The 21,356-nt window shown below is 42.8% G+C and overlaps 1 protein-coding gene across 1 annotated transcript in view; it reads left to right on the forward strand.

Moving 5' to 3' along the window:
* The first annotated feature begins 290 nt into the window (after window positions 1-290).
* LOC115102701 (chemokine-like protein TAFA-2) overlaps window positions 291-21,356 on the forward strand; it is a 44,452-nt gene continuing 23,386 nt past the window's right edge. Inside the window, exons 1-2 of the mRNA XM_065006066.1 lie at window positions 291-488; window positions 17,133-17,282. Coding sequence (XP_064862138.1) covers window positions 404-488; window positions 17,133-17,282 — 235 coding nt within the window. The 5' untranslated portion in view covers window positions 291-403. The remainder of the gene's footprint in view (window positions 489-17,132; window positions 17,283-21,356) is intronic.

The following is a 21,356-nucleotide window of genomic DNA, read 5'->3' on the forward strand; positions in this document are numbered from 1 at the left end:
ACATGGGATAAACCTGTAACCTCCACCGGGATGAATGGTAGGCTATTTCATATCGCTGATGTTTCATTACAATATTCTCCTGAATTTGAATGTGTTTAGAAACTTGCCAAATTGACATCTAATTTTGATTCAATTTTGGGCTATGACTCTTCTATCGGTGTTCCACTCCCGACAACTCATCGACAGACAGTCACAGGGCAAGATAAAAGGGGCATTTTGTAATAAGGGATCCTGTCAATCATAATCTTTTGGATTTTCCTCCACTAATTTACCGCGCAAGATGGATGCCAGCGACGGGCTATCAGAACACCACATGAATAAGTATTCACCCATTTGAACGCCACCTTAAAAGTGGGAATAAAGAGGGGGACACGTCGAGACGGGGCTGCGGTCGGGAAAGGGAATGAAGAAGCTCTCGGCAGGTGGAGGAGCGTCTCTCTGCTGTCTGCTGCTCCTGTGGGTCATCCACTCCCATCGCCTGAGAGAGGGTAAGTGCATAGCCTACATGATGCATGCCACGGTTACTCTACTTACTGTACGCTTTTATTCATGCAAGGAGATGGATCATTGTATTGATACTGCTATACTGATATCTCAGTGTATAATTATAATTACAGAATAATGTTGTTTTGCTATGTTTTATTGCTTTTTACATAAAATGACCCATCTCTTAGGGTTGGTATTGTAGACCTTTTGTATGGGTTTGTTAGGGATTATTTAAGCAGTAAAACCCGAGAAGGTGGTATATGGCCAATATACCACAGCTAAGGGCTGTTCTTTCACAAGACCCAACGCTAGTGTCTGGATTCAGCCCTTAGCCGTGGTATATTGGCCATCTTCACTCTTTGAAAAAAAGGTGGTATTTAGAACCTAAAAGGATTCTTCGGCTGTCCCCCTAGGTAGAACCCTTTGAAGAACCCTTTTTGGTTCCAGGTAGAATCTTTTTGTGTTCCATCTAGGACCCTTTCCACAGAGGGTTCTGCATGGAACCAAAAAGGGATTTCCCTTGAACCAAAAAGGGTTCTCCTATGGGGACAGCCGAAGAACCCTTTTGGAACCCTTTTTTCTAAGAGTGTATCACAAACCTAGAGGTGCCGTATTGCTATTTTAAACAGGTTACCACCACAATTACAACAGTAAATAAGTCATTTTGCATCATACCTGTGGTATATTGTCTGATATACCATGGCTTTTAGCGAAATCAGCATCCAGAACCCAAACTACCCTGTTTATAATTGTTATTAGGCTACTTAAAAGATGAATATGGGAAGCACTACTACTGTCATGTATGCTTTAGACTATCCCTGGCTATGATGTAACCTTTTCACTTTGCTATTAGGCCTACACTATTATTCTTTATCACGTGCCTTGTGATTTCATACTGGTTTGTACTCATTCCTTGCCATTCCATGACAGTAGTAGCCTTCCGTGTTGAATTATGTATGCGCTAGTGCAATTACACCTTCACTCGTCCACAGAATGGAAAGCAAAACCATGTTTCTCTCCGTTACCTCGGCAACGATTTGGAACTCCATAGTCATGTCTAAACGGAGAAGGACACCAACGCTTAGGAACTTGGTTATTCACTTATTACTACTGTGTTCATTTTCTTCTCTCTTCTCTCAAGGCAAATGCATACTATGTCCTCCTCAGCTCCTCGTCTCTCAAACCAACAATATTTTATCCCTATATTCATTTCTTTGACCCAAAACGATTGACGAAAGGATGCTGTGTATGAGTCTGTTACAATCCTATTGTTCATTCATTTCCTTGTTACGGGCTGTAGAAACGAACCGATCAATTGAGTTTATTCTTTCACAACCCACTCTAAAGACTTTATAGAGGATAGGCCTACATAAAGTCTGCATATAAACTATTATAATACTATATGCCATTTAGCAGATGCTTTTATCCAAAGCAACTTACAGTCATGCGTGCATACATTTTACGTATGGGTGGCCCCAGCAGTGGTCGAACACACAACATTTGCCATTGCAAGCGTGCTCTACCAACTAAACCACACAAGACCACTACATAGATCCTTCACAAATAATCAATATACTTTATTCAGACTCTATAAAGCCCTGAACTATGGAATACTATGCCCTACGATGCTGATCAAACCTGCAATTTGACCTTTTCTCTATGTAGCCCACAGTAGTTCAGTTTTGGGATAAATTACTAGAATTATATTCTCAACCAAACAAGAAGGATCCATCGTCACAAAGATGAGGACATCCTTGGGCAGCCATGTTGATCTTTTGGAAACATTGTTTAGAATAAAGGTAGACAAACATTTTATGCCCACTGACTTCTCTTTCCTTTGATCCCAAGTCGACCACTTGCCTCTACCTCCTACGCACTTGTGGAGATCTGAAAGGATTAGATATGATATGGTAGTAGCTCCTAGCCTGGCTCACGTGGTACATAGCGAGGGAGGGCCGTGACACACTGGACAGGAGTCCGTTTGTTGGTGCAATATTCCCACAAAAAAACTGGCTTGAACTTTGATTGGTTCTCTAATAAAAAATCCTGGAGGGTTGAGACTAGAGGTCGACCGATTAATCCGAATGGCCGATTAATTAGGGCCGATTTCAAGTTTTCATAACAATCGATAATCAGCATTTTTGGACACCGAATATGGCCGATTACATTGCACTCGTCGAGGAGACTGCGTGGCAGGCTGACTACCTGTTATGCGAGTGCAGCAAGGAGCCAAGGTAAGGTGCTAGCTAGCATTAAACATATATTTTATCAATCTTAACATAATCACTAGTTAACTACACATGGTTGATGATATTACTAGTTTATCTAGCTTGTCCTGCGTTGCATATAATCGATGCGGTGCCTGTTAATTTGTCATTGAATCACAGCCTAATAACAGGGTTATTTAACAAGCGCATTCGTGAAAAAAGCACTTTCGTTGCACTAATGTGTACCTAACCATAACCATCAATGCCTTTCTTAAAATCAATACACAAGTATATCTTTTTAAACCTGCATATTTAGTTAATATTGTCTGCTAACATGAATTTCTTTTAACTAGGAAAATTGTGTCACTTCTCTTGCGTTCCGTGCAACAGAGTCAGGGTATATGCAAGCAGTTATGTCATAATTATTTGCCATAATTATGACATAACGTTGAATGTTATGCAATGTAACAGCAATATTTAGACTTATGGATACCACCCGTTAGATAAAATACGGTTCCGTATTTCACTGAAAGAATAAACGTTTTTTTTTTCGAAATGATAGTTTCAGGATTTGACCATATTCATGACCTAAGGCTCGTATTTCTGTGCGTTATTATAATTAAGTCTATGATTTGATAGAGCAGTCTGACTGAGCGATGGTAGGCAGCAGCAGGCTCGTAAGCATTCATTCAAATAGCACTTTTGTGCATTTGCCATCAGCTCTTCGCTGTGCTTCAAGCATTGCGCTGTTTATGACTTCAAGCCTATCAACTTCCGAGATTTGGCTGGCAATACTGAAGTACCTATTAGAACATCCAATAGTCAAAGGTACATGAAATACAAATGGTATAGAGAGAAATATTCCTATAATAACTACAACCTAAAACTTCTTACCTGGGAATATTGAAGACTCATGTTAAAAGGAACCACCAGCTTTCGTATGTTCTCATGTTCAGAGCAAGGAACTTAAACATTAGCTTTCTTACATGGCACATATTGCACTTTTAATTTCTTTTCCAACACTTTGTTTTTGCATTATTTAAACAAAATTGAACATGTTTCATTATTTATTTGAGACTAAATAGATTTTATTGATGTATTATATTAAGGTAAAATAAGTGTTCATTGTTCATTCAGTATTGTTGTAATTGTCATTATTACAAATATACAGTGCCTTGCGAAAGTATTCGGCCCCCTTGAACTTTGCGACCTTTTGCCACATTTCAGGCTTCAAACATAAAGATATAAAACTGTATTTTTTTGTGAAGAATCAACAACAATTGGGACACAATCATGAAGTGGAACGACATTTATTGGATATTTCAAACTTTTTTAACAAATCAAAACTGAAAAATTGGGCGTGCAAAATTATTCAGCCCCTTTACTTTCAGTGCAGCAAACTCTCTCCAGAGGTTCAGTGAGGATCTCTGAATGATCCAATGTTGACCTAAATGCCTAATGATGATAAATACAATCCACCTGTGTGTAATCAAGTCTCCGTATAAATGCACCTGCACTGTGATAGTCTCAGAGGTCCGTTAAAAGCGCAGAGAGCATCATGAAGAACAAGGAACACACCAGGCAGGTCCGAGATACTGTTGTGAAGAAGTTTAAAGCCGGATTTGGATACAAAAAGATTTCCCAAGCTTTAAACATCCCAAGGAGCACTGTGCAAGCGATAATATTGAAATGGAAGGAGTATCAGACCACTGCAAATCTACCAAGACCTGGCCGTCCCTCTAAACATCCAACAGTTGTATTGGAAGGGGGAGGCGCTTGGGGGCTGTGTGTGGTTGTCCATGTGGTTGTTTGAATGAGAGAGACATAGAGGAGAATCAATCAGTAAAAAAGCCCAGCCCCCTTCATTATCGATGCATTATGCCAACAACACCAAGGAGCCTTTCTGGACTCCGAAGTCAGGAAGACTTAGAGTTTGAAGTCAGCCAGTCTAAGTAGCTCCAACTTGCCCTCTGATTGACTAGAACTCTATCCATGTCCAATCCTCTCAGATCATCACACGTCCATAGAGGCTAGTATAGAAGTTGATTTGATTTGGGATTAGGGCGCTCCTCCAGCATTTGAAGTCTTCTGGACTTTCCCATCACTCAAGTCAGATACCTCTTAGATAGTGTGGACATAAATTCACCTCCACTTCCCTATTGTTAGAATGTGCACAAACACTACATAACCAAAAGTATGTGGACACCTGCTCGTTAACATCTCATTCCAAAATCATGAGCATTAATATGGATTAATATGGAGTTGGTCCCCCCTTTGCTGCTATAACAGCCTCCACCCTTTTGGGAAGACTTTCCACCACATGTTGAAACATTGCTGCTGGGACATGCTTCCATTCAGCTACAAGAGCTGATGTTGGGAAATTAGGCCTGGCCTGCAGCTGTGTTACAATTCATCCCAAAGGTGTTTGATGAGGTTGAGGTCAGGGCTCTGTGCAGGCCAAGTTCTTCCACACCAATCCCGACAAGCCATTTCTGTATGGACCTCCCTTTGTACATTGTCATGCTGAAACAGGAAAGGGCTTTCCCCAAACTGTTGCCACAAAGTTGGAAGCACAGAATCGTCTAGAATGTCATGCTGCAGCGTTCCCTTCGCTGGAACTAAGGGGCCTAGCCCGAACCATGAAAAAAAATGTTTTATTCCTCCTCCACCAAACTTTACAGTTGGCACTATGCATTCGGGCAGGTAGCGTTTTCCTGGCATCCACCAAACCCAGATTAGTCCGTTGGACTGCCAGATTGTGAAGCGTGATTCATCCCTCCGGAGACCGTATTTCCACTGCTCCAGAGTCCAATGGCGGCGAGCTTTCCACCACTCCAGCTGAAGCTTGGCATTGCGCATGGTGATCTTAGGCTTGTGTGCGGCTGCTCTGCCATCGAAACCCATTTCTTGAAGCTCCCGACGAACAGTTCTTGTGCTGACGTTACTTCCAAAGGCAGTTTGGAACCCGGTAGTTAGTGTTGCAACCGAGGACAGAAAATTATTACTCGCCTCCCACTTTAGCACGTGGCAATCCCATTCTGTGAGCTTGTGTGGTCTACCACTTCGCAGTTGAGCCGTTGTTGCTCCTAGACAACTTCACAATAACAACACTTAAGGTAGACCGGGCAGCTCTAGCAGGGCAGAAATTTGACGAACTGACTTGTTGGACAGGTGGCATCCTATGATGGTGCCACGTTGAAAGTCACTGAGCTCTTCAGAAAGGCCATTCCACTGCCAATGTTTGTCTATGGAGATTGCATGGATGTGTGCTCGATTTTATACACCTGTCAGCAATGTGTGTGGCTGAAATTTCAGAATCCACTCATTTGAAAGCGTGTCCACATACTTTTTTATATACAGTATCTCAACCACACCTGACTTACACAGCTACTCAGTGCTCCTACGGCCCATCTCCAACTCCCCCGGAGCCCCCTGGAAGCCCCTAGATGCCAAATAAAGAGAATGTGAGGGAAAAATTTCATATTCACCTTATTTGTTGGATATGTAACAATTATTTACTTAACGAACAGTAAGATATTTCTGTCCTGCTAATGCTGTGTTTTATGGTCTCCACTCTAGCACCCTGCAGCTAGTCTGTGTGTTGAGGACATGGGTTCTACTAGAGAGAGCTTGAAGCTGACAATTGACTTGTGTTGGTGATAAAAACCTAAAAGCTAGCATTCTATAGACAAGATGTGGTGTGTGTGACACAAGATAGAGAGAGCCTGGAAGAGTTAAGAACAATGCCTCATTGTCTCATCTTCCTGGCATCTGGGACACTAAGTAAAATGCCATCCTGTGTAGAGAACCAAGGTGGCTTATGGGAAGGTTAGAAGTCACTGACGAAACAATCTTGGTATCAGCTATATAACATCTGTGCATTGTCTGTAAAGGCTAGCCTCTCAGCCTAACAGTCAGTCAAGACTGGTGGGCTGACGGTCTCATTATGGCAATAATCAATCAATATTAAATAAAGATGATTGTTTGAAGAAAGGACCAAGACCGAGTCTCTCTCAGTACTGAATTTCCACGACGAGAGGTATTTGGTCTTGGGTGCCGGGCCGGTCATGAATCCTGCCACGACTGGCTGCATCGCCTCCCCTCTATAACGGCGCCATCCGTCACAGTGGCAGCGACAGGAAATCAAAGTGCAGTAGCCTGTCCGGCTCACACGATTGGGCCCCAGCCCCACACTAATGGATTGCCTGTCAAGCCTCTCTCTACCCTCGCCAGTTTATTCAACGATACATTCGGAGATTTCTGTATTTCCCTCACCGGAGCCAATTCCTCCAGTTGTTCAGTGGACCAGCAGCTCCCCTCTCTTCATTTTGTTAACCTCAGCACCTTTGTTTTGGACGTGGGTTCGAGGACAGGGTGGAGATAGAGAGATGTTCTCTGATTAATGAGGTGGAGGTAGTTGTTGTTCTGACTATATCGGCATCGTAAGGTGGTGATGATGGAATGGTAAGTTTGTCACTTTAGCTGTGTGCTGTAGCCTACTATGTCCAGCCTACTAAGTCCATTTGAAGCTATCAGCTCAATGGAAAATGCTTTGTAAAGTTTATAGAGAGATTTCAGTCTTCTCCGGCAGCTCAGTTCAGTGGTGACAAGTCACAGTGAGGATGATTTTGGTGTAAGTAAACCACATCTCCTGTTTTGAAGTCGTATACCTACGGGGATGTTTATGGAAAAATGAAAATGTTTTTACAGCATAATCAATCAAGACCCATATTTTACAGCTCCCTGAATAGGAATTATATTTTGCAGCAACTGTTTGTCTCCCTTGCGGTTGAGTTTGTAGTTATTTTCTACGTGGAGTGCATTGGAGTTTAATATTCTTGATGTTATGGAGAGTGTGGGTGGAAAGTGCAAATATTATCAGTAATTGTCCTCGTCTTTTCCTTCCATAGTATTTTTTAAATAATTTTATACCACGAAAGGCGCTCCTTCCTGCATTTTAAAGGGTTAAGTTACCCAAATTACTTAATCACAAAAATGCCTCCTTACCTAAGAAAAGTAGTGTATTGCAATCCACAATCTGGGCTTAGAATACCTTTCAGAAACAAGCATTGATGACCAAAAACCAAAGAGAATGAATGGCCCCAGCATGCTCTTGGGCGTTATGAGTAGGGGTAAATCCCTTTGAATTGAATCACGTTTTGACAACACTCCTTTTGATTTAAACAAAACCTTCCGTACATATTTGCCCATTGTAGAAGTGCACTTAAAGTTACTTTTTGGATCTGAATGCCAAAACATTCAAGAGATAAAAGTATTCCAAGTTGATCCCTTTTGTATACCCTTCAATACCATGAGATATCCATGTCTTCATCACCGGAAAATATAAATGTTGAGATTTATGTTATTTAAAGCTTACAAACAGGGTTGTCAAACTATCTCATAATTTCTTGAAATAAACAGATGTTTTTCATATTTGCATATGTTGTAGCTTGATCCTATTTCATCTGATGTTTTTGACTAAGATGGTTGGAGGTCTAGACATCAGAGAATGTTGACTTGAATGGGAATGTCTGTTGTTTTAAACTGTCAATCCTCTATAGGAAACCTGTTGAAATCCCAGAAATATAGATAATAGATAGACATTAACATTTAAGTTGACATTGATCAATGGATGGACTGATGGCCATCTTTGTGGTAGTAATTAGAAGTTACAATTTCAATGGTGTACCAGCTAAATTGCAGGGATAGGTCCATTCTATGAATTATATTTCTATGATTGAAATGACACACACTGCATTCAACAACATGTTGTGTCTCAACCGATGGTGGCAAAAAACAAAAAACCTCAGATGATATACATGCTACAACACATGAGAATATGAAAACACATTTATTTTTATGACTGCCCATACCATAACCCCACCGCCACCGTGGGGCACTCTGTTCACAATGTTTACATCAGCAAACCGCTCGACCACACAACTCTGTGGCATTGTGTTGTGTGATAAAACGGCACATTTAAGCGCCACATTTTATTGTCCCCGCACAAGGTGCATCTGTGTAATGATAATGCTATTTAATCAGCTTCTTGATATTCCTGTCAGGTGGATGTATTATCTTGGCAAAGGAGAAATGCTCACTAACTGGGATGTAAACAAATGTATTCATAACATTTGAGAGAAATAACCTTTTTGTGCAAATGGAACATTTCTGGGATATTTTATTTCAACCGTTTTACCTTCCAGTGATGAAGACATGGATGTCTCGTGGTAGTGTGGGGTATGCAAATGGTCAACTTTGAGCACCTTTATCTCCTTAATATTCTGGCATTCAGGTCCAAAAAGTCACTTGCTGATGTCTTGACTCCGACCGAAGGTGGCTCCCCTTCCCGTTCGGGTGGCGCTCGGCGGTTGTCGTCGCCGGCCTACTAGCTGCCACTGATTATTTCCTCCCCCTCCTTATGTGTTTATTGAGTGCACCTGTTTTGAGGACAAGTACATTTGAGTGTCTGGTTTGAGAAACAGACGACTCACCAGTCCTAAACTGGCAGCTTCATTAAATAGTACCAAAACACCAGTCTCAACGGCAACAGTGAAGAGGCCACTCCAGGATGCTGGCCTTCTAGGCAGCAAATGTACTTGTCCTCTTGCTCAGTTGTGTACCGGGGCCTCCCACTCCTCTTTCTATTCTGGTTAGAGCCAAGTTGTGCTGTTCTGTGAAGGGAGTAGTACACAGCGCTGTACCAGATCTTCAGTTTCTTGGCAATTTCTCCCATGGAATAGCCTTCATTTCTCAGAACAAGAATAGACTGATGAGTTTCAGAAGAAAGTCCTTTGTTTCTGGCCATTTTGAGCCTATAATCAAACCCACAAATGCTGATGCTCTAGATACTCCACTAGCCGAAAGAAGGCAAGTTTTATCACTCCTTTAATCAGCACAACAGTTTTCAGCTGTGCTAACATAATTGCAAAAGGATTTTCTAACGATCAATTAGCCTTTTAAAATGATACACTTGGATTAGCTAACGCAAGGTGCCATTGGAAAACAGGAGTGATGGTTGCTGATAATGGGCCTCTATATGCCTGTGTAGATATTCCATTAAAAATCAGCCATTTCCAGCTACAATAGTCATTTAAAACATTAACACTGTAATTCGGATCAATTTGATGTTATTTTAATTGACAAAAAAAAGTGCTTTTCTTTCAAAAACAAGGACATTTCTAAGTGACCCCAAACTTTTGAACGTTAGTGTATGTGTATATATGCAGTGTGTATGTATACAGTGTGTATATATGCAGTGTGTATGTATATATGTATGTACATTATTTTACTGCTCTAGGGATGTAATCCAAACTTTTGAACGTTAGTGTATGTGTATGTATACAGTGTGTATGTATGTATATTATTTTACTGCTCTAGGGATGTAATTATCGTTTGGATAACATAATTTACTATTGATAGTTTTTTTTCACTCTATGTGATGTGCAATGCAGAGAAAGCCGGAAGAAGAATGATCATTTAATTACCATAGTGAATTGTAATGTTTGTTTGTGTCAATTAATCCCATAAAGGATGGGTTACCAAATGGTGATTTGACACAAAAACAAAATGTCATTCATTCATAAAATTGAATTCAGTACAAAATTATAATAATACTTTTTTAAAAGTTTATAAAACAAAAAGACTATTACTAAATACCAAAGGTGAAAGTAAATGTAATGTATTGTGCACCAAAACATTTTATTGGCCTACTCCTAGAATTTCATGTAGAATCCCTATTAGTTCAATAGGAGCTCTTTGGGCATAGTTGTAAAGATTTGCCATTTTACTTTTAAAATGTATTACCTTTTATTGTGGTATAAACACGAGTCATGATGTTTTATATCTGATATAAAACATCCTACCCATACACGTTCATCCACTCACATCCACCAGCCTCCAAACAGTGATGAATGGAAATATCTGTTACACAAAACACCAAATGGTGCAATGACGTTTGGCAATTGTCATTAGGGCAGAATGTACAATGGCAAGAAAAAGTATGTGAGCCCTTTGCAATACCTGGATTTCTGCATAAATTGGTCATCACATTTGATCTGATCTTCAAGTCACAACAGACAAACATAGTGTGCTTACACTAATAACACACAAATTATTGTATTTTTCTTGTCTATATTGAATACATCATTTAAACATTCACAGTGTAGGTTGGAAAAAGTATGTGAACCTCTAGGCTAATGACTGGGTCAGCTTACCTGGAGTCCAATTAATGAGACAAGATTTGAGTTTTCTAAACACAAGAAGCATTGCCTCATGTGAACCACGCCTCGAACAAAAGAGATCTCAGAAGACCTAAGATTAAGACTTGTTGACTTGTATAAAGCTGAAAAGGGTTTTTAAAAAGTATTTCTAAAAGCGTTGATGTTCATCAGTCCATGGAAAAACAAATTGCATATAAATGGAGAAAGTTCAGCACTGTTGCTACTCTCCCTAGGAGTGGTCGTCCTGCAAAGATAACTGCAAGAGCACAGTGCAGAATGCTCAATGAGGTTACGAAGAATCCTAGAGTGTCAGCTAAAGACTTACAGAAATCTATTGGAACATGCTAACATCTCTGTTGATGAGTCTATGATACGTTAAACACTAAACAAGAATGGTGTTCATGGGAGGACACCATGGAAGAAGCCACAGCTGTCTAAAAAACAACAACATTGCTGCACATCTGAAGTTTGCAAAAGAGCACCTGGATGTTCCACAGAGCTTCTGGCAAAATATTCTGTGGACAGATGAAATTAAAGTTGACTTGTTTGGAAGGAACACACAACACTATGTGTGGAGAAAAAAAGGCACAACACACCAATATCAAAACCTCATCCAAACTGTAAAGTATGGTGGAGGAAGCATCATGGTTTAAAGCTGCTTTGCTGCCTCAGGGCCTGGACAGCTTGCTATCATCGACGGAAAAATGAATTCCCAAGTTAATCAAGACATTTTGCAGGAGAATGTAAGGCTATCTTAATAATGTAAGTCTAACTCGAGAGCAGTTCACACCAGATATCCTAAGAATATTGTTGAACTGAAACAGTTTTGTAAAGGGGAATGGTCCAAAATTCCTCCTAGCCGTTGTACAGGTCTGATCTGCAACTACAGAACATGTTTGGTTGAGGTTATTGCTGCCAAAGGAGGGTCAACCAGTTAGTAAATCCAAGTGTTCACATACCTTTTCCCACCCTGCATTGTGAATGATTACACAGTGTTCAATAAAGACATGAAGACATATTCTTGTTTGTGTGTTACTAGTTTAATAAGCACACTGTGTTTGTCTATTGTTGTGAGTTAGATGAAGATCAAAATTTCTGTGTTCTCCTCGAACCACATCGTATTTTGGAACGTAGAATATACCACCTGTTTTCAAGTTCATTTGCTCAGTTTTCCATGCCTCTGACCTGTGGGAATGATAAATAATGGTGTAATAGCCTACACTTTTCTTGATATTTTGTTTTGATTGTTGTTAATAGGCTCGTGTTTTACCGGTACAGCTTACCCCCACTATTTATTTTGCCGGGACACCATACTGGACCTTACCATCTTACTTTCACACCTGGTAAATACTAAAGTATTTTACAGTAATGTCCAAAAAACACTACAGTAAACACTACCGTATACTGCAGTAATGTCTGGCAAATAATACAGTCATATCCACAAAAATACTACAGTAAATACTACAGTATTCACTACAGTACCGGTCAAAAGTTTTAGAACACCTACTCAAAGATTCTTCTTTATTTTGACTATTTTCTACATAACACATATGTAATCATGTAGAAACCAAAAAAGTGTTAAATAAACCAAAATATATTTTATATTTGAGATACTTCAAATAACCACCCTTTTCCTTGAGGACAGCTTTGCACAAGTATCTCAAATATAAAATATATTTTGGTTTATTTAACACTTGTTTGGTTACTACATGATTCCATATGTGTTATTTCATAGTTTTGATGTTTTCACTATTATTCTACAATGTAGAAAATAGTGAAAATAAAGAAAAACCCTTAAATCTTTTGACCGGTAGTGTATATATTTGTTCTGCACAACCACTGCAGTGAATAATAGAGTATCTAAATATAGTAATACTTCTATAGTATTATATAGGTTATTTTCTTCATGTGTGCTGCCCTTCTTTATCAGGCTTTCGGAAAGGTTTGTAGTTGAATCTGTGCTTGAAATTCAATACGTAACTGAGGTATCTTACAGATGTATGTATGGGGGACAGAGGAAGGCTTAGTCATTCAAAAATCATATTTTCTCACAGAGTGAGTCCATGTAATTTATTATGTGATTTGTTAAGTCACATATCACTCAAGGTGCTGAATAATTACTCAATTACTATATTTTAGTTATGAATTTTGTATTTATTAACAAGACACAACATAGAAGGGTCTAAATACTTCTGAAAGGCACTGTATATTGTCTAAGTTACTGTATTCATCAGCTCAGAAAAATGCTTCTGGTTGTGGGTGTGTGGTTTTGATGGTCTTACTTTTACATAACATCACATATTCATCAACTCAGAAAATGCTTCTGGTTGTGAGTGTGTGGTTTCAATTGCCTCACTCAAATAACATCACTGCAACTACATGGCTGAGTCCCATGATTTCAACATAGGAATGAGACTAAGATATTGTCACACATACAGATTAAGTTACATAGTGCTAGTTTGAGCTGCAGCCAGCCAGGTCAAAACTAAAATATATGCATTCATAAAAATATCAGAATTTAAGCCATAGTTAAAACATGTTTTTGATCCCATACCTTTTGCTTGGGGTATACAGTATTTACAGAATATTGAATTATTGAAACTTAAAAGTCATACAATAAGTTTACACAAAAATCTTGCACATTTGAAATCACACTGCACTGTGAATTTGCTTTGAGGTTTGTGTGTGTGTGCATGTGTGTGTGTGTGTGTGTGTGTGTGCATATATGTATCCATGCATCTCTGTAAGTGGGTACGTTTGTTTGTGTGTGACTCAGTGATAAGGTCATTTTCCCGGGAAGAGCTAGTCACTCTACTCGGTAGCGGGTGCCAGCGCCTGTAGATGTCATCTGTGATGGAAACCAGAGCGTGGGCGACCCCCCCCCCACCCCCCCTGCCATCCCTCACTCTGTGGCCCGCCGTAAGTGCATTTCATAATCTGAAATAGAGGCGAGACCAAGCTTCTCCGTGCCACCGAGTGACAGAAACCCCCTGTCATATGAATTAACTCCTGCTCCTCGTGATGGAATGGGCTGCAGTGGCTTAGGGCACATTAAGAAGCCTGTAATCCTCCGCACTGTCTCCCTCCATCTCTCCCTCCATCTCTCTCTCCCTCCTCCCTCTCTCCTCTAAGCTTATCACATGTGGTCCCATTCATCTGGTTGCTGTTGACTCATGGGGAGAACATTGATATCAAATGGCACAGCCGTAACCTCCAGGAGTGGGGGACTTGCTGGATGTTTGTGTGTGGAGGGGTGGGGTGGGGTGGGGGGGGTGAGACTATTATGTGTCCGAATACTCATACTTGCATCCTAAATAGTAGGCCGTTTTAGTATGCAAAAATTAAGTTTAATAGAATGTGACATTTAGAAAATTAAGTCTACTTTATGTAGTGTTTGAGAGATAAGCAGCAAGTTATTATGCTCTCCTGGTTAAAATGGTATGCACATGTTCAGTACGTTATATTGGAAATATGTATCTGATTGGATGCGCATAGTTTTATTGGCAGGCCTCATTGGTTGTTGGCCAAGGTATTCAATTGTGTTTCCTTTCAGCGGGTGCAGATGGACTCGGCCTGGAACCTGCTATGTAGTATCTACTGTCATCTTGGAAATAAACCTCTTCGTGATGTTAATGCTTTTTACTGTCGAGTTCCTCTTTACAACAACTAAAAATAACCCGCTTCCATTACCCGGGGATGCAACACTTTAAATGCCCAGATGTCATAATCATTTTGGCTTTGACAACAGCTGATCAATTAGATATGGGGATGCAGCACACTGCATTCCAATGCATTGGGAAGAGGGGCTGTGAGTTTTGAAAGCTATATCCAAGTAAACAACAAAACAACTTGGAAGATGGCGAATAGCGAAGCTTCTGTGGTGGTGTAAGTCGTTTTTATTTGTAACTATTATTTCTTTATTTTTGGTCAAGTCCTTTTTTAAAACCAAAGTGGATTTCTTTTCTAATTGAAAAGTGTTTTTTGTTTACATGATATTTGTACATGTTATGTTGGTGTGTGTTTTACGTTCAACATTTCAACAACAAAAAATTACACTCGCACACCTGAGCTATCTTGTTGCAGGTGCATGGAAACAGTTTATATACGCCAAATTAATTTTTTACCTGCTCTTGCTAGTATCACTTTTTTATTCAAGCTTACGTTTCGGCCTCTTGGCCTTCATCAGAGCTTTCTGCTCTTTGCTCTCTTATGAACGAAATTAACCATCTATAGTAATAATATTAACGTTTTACCGGTACCGCATACCCCCACTACCCCTGTTTGAACTGCATTGTGGGATGAGGTGAAATAATGCCTCAAGCCAGGAAGTAGAGCTTGAAGTTAACCTTCATGGAGCAACCTTGTTCATCTTAATATTTCATTTCTGGCAAAGACATAAACATTTACATTTAAGTCATTTAGCAGACGCTCTTATCCAGAGCGATTTACAAATTGGTGCGTTCACCTTAAGACATCCAGTGGAACAGCCACTTTACAATAGTGCATCTAAATCTTTTAAGGGGGGGGGGGGGGTGAGAAGGATTACTTTATCCTATCCTAGGTATTCCTGAAAGAGGTGGGGTTTCAGGTGTCTCCGGAAGGTGGTGATTGACTCCGCTGTCCTGGCGTCGTGAGGGAGTTTGTTCCACCATTGGGGGGCCAGAGCAGCGAACAGTTTTGACTGGGCTGCGCGGGAACTGTACTTCCTCAGTGGTAGGGAGGCGAGCAGGCCAGAGGTGGATGAACGCAGTGCCCTTGTTTGGGTGTAGGGCCTGATCAGAGCCTGGAGGTACTGAGGTGCCGTTCCCCTCACAGCTCCGTAGGCAAGCACCATGGTCTTGTAGCGGATGCGAGCTTCAACTGGAAGCCAGTGGAGAGAGCGGAGGAGCGGGGTGACGTGAGAGAACTTGGGAAGGTTGAACACCAGACGGGCTGCGGCGTTCTGGATGAGTTGTAGGGTTTAATGGCACAGGCAGGGAGCCCAGCCAACAGCGAGTTGCAGTAATCCAGACGGGAGATGACAAGTGCCTGGATTAGGACCTGCGCTGCTTCCTGTGTGAGGCAGGGTCGTACTCTGCGGATGTTGTAGAGCATGAACCTACAAGAACGGGCCACCGCCTTGATGTTAGTTGAGAACGACAGGGTGTTGTCCAGGATCACGCCAAGGTTCTTAGCGCTCTGGGAGGAGGACACAATGGAGTTGTCAACCGTGATGGCGAGATCATGGAACGGGCAGTCCTTCCCCGGGAGGAAGAGCAGCTCCGTCTTGCCGAGGTTCAGCTTGAGGTGGTGATCCGTCATCCACACTGATATGTCTGCCAGACATGCAGAGATGTGATTCGCCACCTGGTCATCAGAAGGGGGAAAGGAGAAGATTAATTGTGTGTCGTCTGCATAGCAATGATAGGAGAGACCATGTGAGGTTATGACAGAGCCAAGTGACTTGGTGTATAGCGAGAATAGGAGAGGGCCTAGAACAGAGCCCTGGGGGACGCCAGTGGTGAGAGCGCGTGGTGAGGAGACAGATTCTCGCCACGCCACCTGGTAGGAGCGACCTGTCAGGTAGGACGCAATCCAAGCGTGGGCCGCGCCGGAGATGCCCAACTCGGAGAGGGTGGAGAGGAGGATCTGATGGTTCACAGTATCGAAGGCAGCCGATAGGTCTAGAAGGATGAGAGCAGAGGAGAGAGAGTTAGCTTTAGCAGTGCGGAGGGCCTCCGTGATACAGAGAAGAGCAGTCTCAGTTGAATGACTAGTCTTGAAACCTGACTGATTTGGATCAAGAAGGTCATTCTGAGAGAGATAGCGGGAGAGCTGGCCAAGGACGGCACGTTCGAGAGTTTTGGAGAGAAAAGAAAGAAGGGATACTGGTCTGTAGTTGTTGACATCGGAACAACTACAAAAAGTATAACTAAAGTGTAAGTGTAACTATAAAGAAGCACCCATGACCTAAAATTTGAGCAAGGGAATATTCCATTGATTCCACTGTGCCAGGCAGCTCAATCATGCGCAGCTGAAGTATTTTGAAATAAAACAAATGCTATTTGAATGCAGGTCTGGATGAGAGCTTCTGCTGAATGACTGTAACGTAACATAGACGGTGTCTGAAATGGCATCTTATTCAATTCAACGGTCAAAAGTAGTGCACTGCATAAGGAGTGTAGGATGCCATTGAAGACAGACCATGTAATGGACTCTTCCTTTGTTGTCTCTGCAGGCCAGTTGGCTGTGGGCACCTGTGAGATTGTGATGCTCAACAGAGACAGCAGCGTGCCCAGATGCACCATCGCCCGTCAGACTGCCCGCTGTGCCTGCAGGAGAGGCCAGATCGCTGGCACCACGAAGGCCAGGCCAGCCTGCGTCGACGGTAAGTGTCAACAATTGCGGTTAGTTTTCAGAAATCCTCATTGGAGGATTTTGGATTTCAATGCTTATTCCCTCCTGATTCTAGGAATCTACCAACTGGGATTTCTGAAAAAATAGGTAATTTTGCAACCCTAGCTATATCTCTCCATGGTCATCTTCATCTTACATGGAGATCAACCACACTTGACCACCCCCCTGCCCCAGTCCGCACTGCTCTGCAGTACATAAACAACAGGACATATCTGGCGTATCTGGTACCACACAGTCTTTGTAATACTGTCTCTGGCTCCTGCGATGCTAATTAACTAAGAGAGAACTATGATTATAGAATAAGGAAATGGATTATTATTGGCTGCTATAGTTGTAATGGTTCACTGTGCTGGCCGTGCTGCTGCTCAAGTTTCAACTGTTCTGCCTGTGATTATTATTATTTGACCATGCTGGTCATTTATGAACATTTGAACATCTTGGCCATGTTCTGTTATAATCTCCACCCGGCACAGCCAGAAGAGGACTGGCCACCCCTCATAGCCTGGTTCCTCTCTAGGTTTCTTCCTAGGTTTTGGCCTTTCTATGGAGTTTTCCCTAGCCACCGTGCTTCTACACCTGCATTGCTTGCTGTTTGGGGTTTTAGGCTGGGTTTCTGTACAGCACTTTGAGATATCAGCTGATGTACGGAGGGCTATATAAATACATTTGATTGGATTTGATTCACCAAACCCATGGTTCGGTACGTATTGCGGTTTTGGGGTCACGGTTTGGTTTCAGTACAGATGAAAAATTAAATGCCAATGTTCAGCATTCACAATGTTCCTTGCATAGTCTGTTGTGACAGGATTGTTAGGTTGGGCCTCACAAGTTTCCACTCTGATGCTGCATTTGTAACCATGTGGGAGGTGGGGAATTTACCAGTTGTGAAGTCTTAAATACCAGTCGGATGCATTCATGTGATTTGAACTCTTTGGGAAATGCTGATTGGCTAATTGCCAACAAGCTGTGTCAACCAGGTACAGCTATCATCCTGGAAAACAAATTATAGAGTTCAAAAACCACATTAATAGATTGCTTTTTATAAATAATGTTTTGTTGCATTTAACTGTTGAAAATGCCGATATCGTGTCCATTTCCTTAGTAGGTGACATCAGAGGTCACTGTGGGAGAAGTGGGTGCTCAGGATGATCGTTTCAAGTTTTAATGTCAGATGCACAAATTCAGTGAAATGCCTTTCTTGCAAACTCAAAACCAAACAATTCAATAATCAAATAAGAATGGAATACTAGAAAAATGTGGAAGCTCACCCCCTACCCCTTACCCTAACCCCTATCCTTAAACATAACCAGATACCATCCTAGAGAAATGAACGACACTCGGGTGTGTCCCATTTACTCTTTATGATTTCCCTGTTAAAAGAGGTGCGTTTTCTGTTCTACTTTGCAGAAGCTTGACTTGTTTATCGTGTGTGGTTTTTTCCTGAGTGAGTTTTTGAGACTTAGTGTTTGTTGTTTTTCAAGTGTACTGTGATCCTGCAACTACCGTTTCTCAGTAAAGTATTATGTTCATCCTTAACCACTGATTCCTCATCTGGTCTCTCCTCTACTCCTGGGTCCAACCTCACCACATCACAGTAAGCTTCTGCCTCAACATGGTCCCAGCAGAGATCACCCAGATGCAGAATGCTAAAACCCACCAAGGAACACCGCTGGGGCGGCAGCAAGAACAACTCTCCCAAATATCGGAGACCCTTCGGGCACTTACAGATTCCCTCTTACAGATTACCTGGCCCAACCCAGGAGGAGCCAATGCCCAAGTCTCATCGCCCAGTGCTAAAAGCGTCGCTGTAGTTCCTCCAGAGAACCTGCACCGGGAACCCAAGATCCCAGCCCCCGAGTGCTATGGCGGCCAGCCGGGAGGATGCAAGGGGGTTCCTCACTCAGCGTTCTCTGGTGTTCGAGCTACCGTCTCCTCGTTCCACACTGATCGAGCCATGATCTCCTACATCATCACTCTAGTCTCGGGCCAGGCCCTTGCGTGGGCAACGGCGATGTGGGAATAGCAGCCACCATCCTACAGTTCCATATTAGCCTTCACTGCTGAGCTGTGACGAGTCTTCAACCACTCAGTCGGCGGAAGAGAAGCGGCAAGCAGACTGTTCAACCTCCGCCAAGGGTCCAGACAAGTGGCTCACTTCGCCATTGAGTTCTTCACCCTCGCCGCAGAGAGTGGGTGGAATAGTGAGGCACCAGGGTCTGTCTAACTCCATCAAGGATGAACTGGCCGCTCGGGACGTGGGAGAGGACCTCGACTCCCTGATAATGCTGAACATCAGGATTGACAACTGGATCCGAGAACGTGTGAGACAGCGCCTTTTTGACACCAAACACTCTGGTTTCCGGAGCACCCCAGCCCAGCAATTAGGAGCCCAGGCAGCTGGGACGCACAAGTCTGAGCCCACAGGAACGTGACAGGTGCATGCGCGGCGGCTGCTGCCTCTAATGCGAAGGTCTTGGCCATCTCCGTTCTACATGCCCAGAGTTGACGGGAAATGCCGGGGCTCACCTGAACAAGCTGTGCAGTTAGACCCCAGCTACCCGTTCACCGTCCAACACTACCCACAACCCTCCATTGGGACAACCGTCAGCACCACATTCGAACCTTCGTGGACTCCGGGGACGTGGATAATTTCAATGACCAAGACTTCTCCAGATAATTACAAATCCCCTGCGTGAAATCACCCATCCCTCTGTAGATTCAAGACCTCGATGGATGCCCCATCGGCTCCGGCCAGGTGGAATGTCAGACCAAGCCCATTCCACCGCAGTTTAGGGTGAACCACTCTAAAACTTTTAGTTTTCTGTTGATTACTGCTCCCGAGAACCCCCTTATCCTAGGGTATCCCTGGCTAGTGCTACATAACCCACTATTCTCCTGGTCAATGGGACACCTACTAGATGCCTAAGACCCCCACCAAGAGCCTCGCTGTGTTCACCTGGCATCCATTGAAGACCAAGACTTTTCCCCTCTCCCTCCCGAGGACTTCGACCTCTGGGTGGCCTTCAGTAAGAGGCAATCCACCACCATCCCTCCTCATCCATATGACTGCGCTATAATACTCCTACCCGGCTCTACCCCTCCCCGGGGCCGTCTGTACTCCCTCTCGACCCCTGAAGCAACCGTCATGGACAATTACTTCCGGGAGTCACTAGAGGCAGGTTTCATTTGATCGCCTACATCCCCAGGTGCTGCAGGCTTCTTCTTCGTGGGAAAGGAGAATGGAGTTCTGCATTCCTGCATCGATTACAGAGGGCTGAACAGGATTATGATTAAGAATCGTTACCCCCTTCCCCTGATGTCCACCACCTTGGAGTTGGCCTATGGGGCCCAATTCTTCACCAAACTGGACCTCTGCAATGCTTACAATCTGGTGAGAATCAGGGAGGGAGATGGATGAATGGAAGACTGCCTTTAGTACTCCTAGTGGCCACTATGAGTATTTAGTCATGCCATTCGGATTATCGAACTCACAGGCAGTCTTCCAAGCATTGGTCAATGTCACGCTTAGGGATATGTTGAATCGGTTTGTCTTTGTTTACCTCGGCGACATCCTGATCTTCTCCAAGAACCTTTCGGAACACATCCTCCACGTCCACCAAGTCCTCCTGCAGAATCAACTATACATCAAGATAGAGAAGTGTGAGTTCCATGTATCCAATGGTTTTTCCTGGGCCACATTATGTCTTCCTCAGGCATCCAAATGGACCCTGTAAAGGTGAGGCGGTCACAGACTGGCCCCGTCCAGCCTCACTCAAACAAGTTCAGCGATTCCTTGGGTATGGCGATTTTTACAGGTGTTTTATACGCAACTTTGGTGCGGTGGCAGCGCCTCTCACAGTCCCAACCCCCCAGTCCCAGACCTATTTTTGCTGACCCCCCGAGGCTGACAGGGCGTTTGGGGAGCCCAAGGGACATTTCACCTCTGGACCCATCCTCGTCCATCCTCATCCTACCCGTCCCTTCGTGGTAGAGGTGGACACCTCGGATACCGGAACACGGGTGGTCCTTTCACAGCGGAACGAGG

The sequence above is a fragment of the Oncorhynchus nerka genome, linkage group LG20, assembly GCF_034236695.1.
Source record: "Oncorhynchus nerka isolate Pitt River linkage group LG20, Oner_Uvic_2.0, whole genome shotgun sequence".
Classification (NCBI taxonomy): domain Eukaryota; kingdom Metazoa; phylum Chordata; class Actinopteri; order Salmoniformes; family Salmonidae; genus Oncorhynchus; species Oncorhynchus nerka.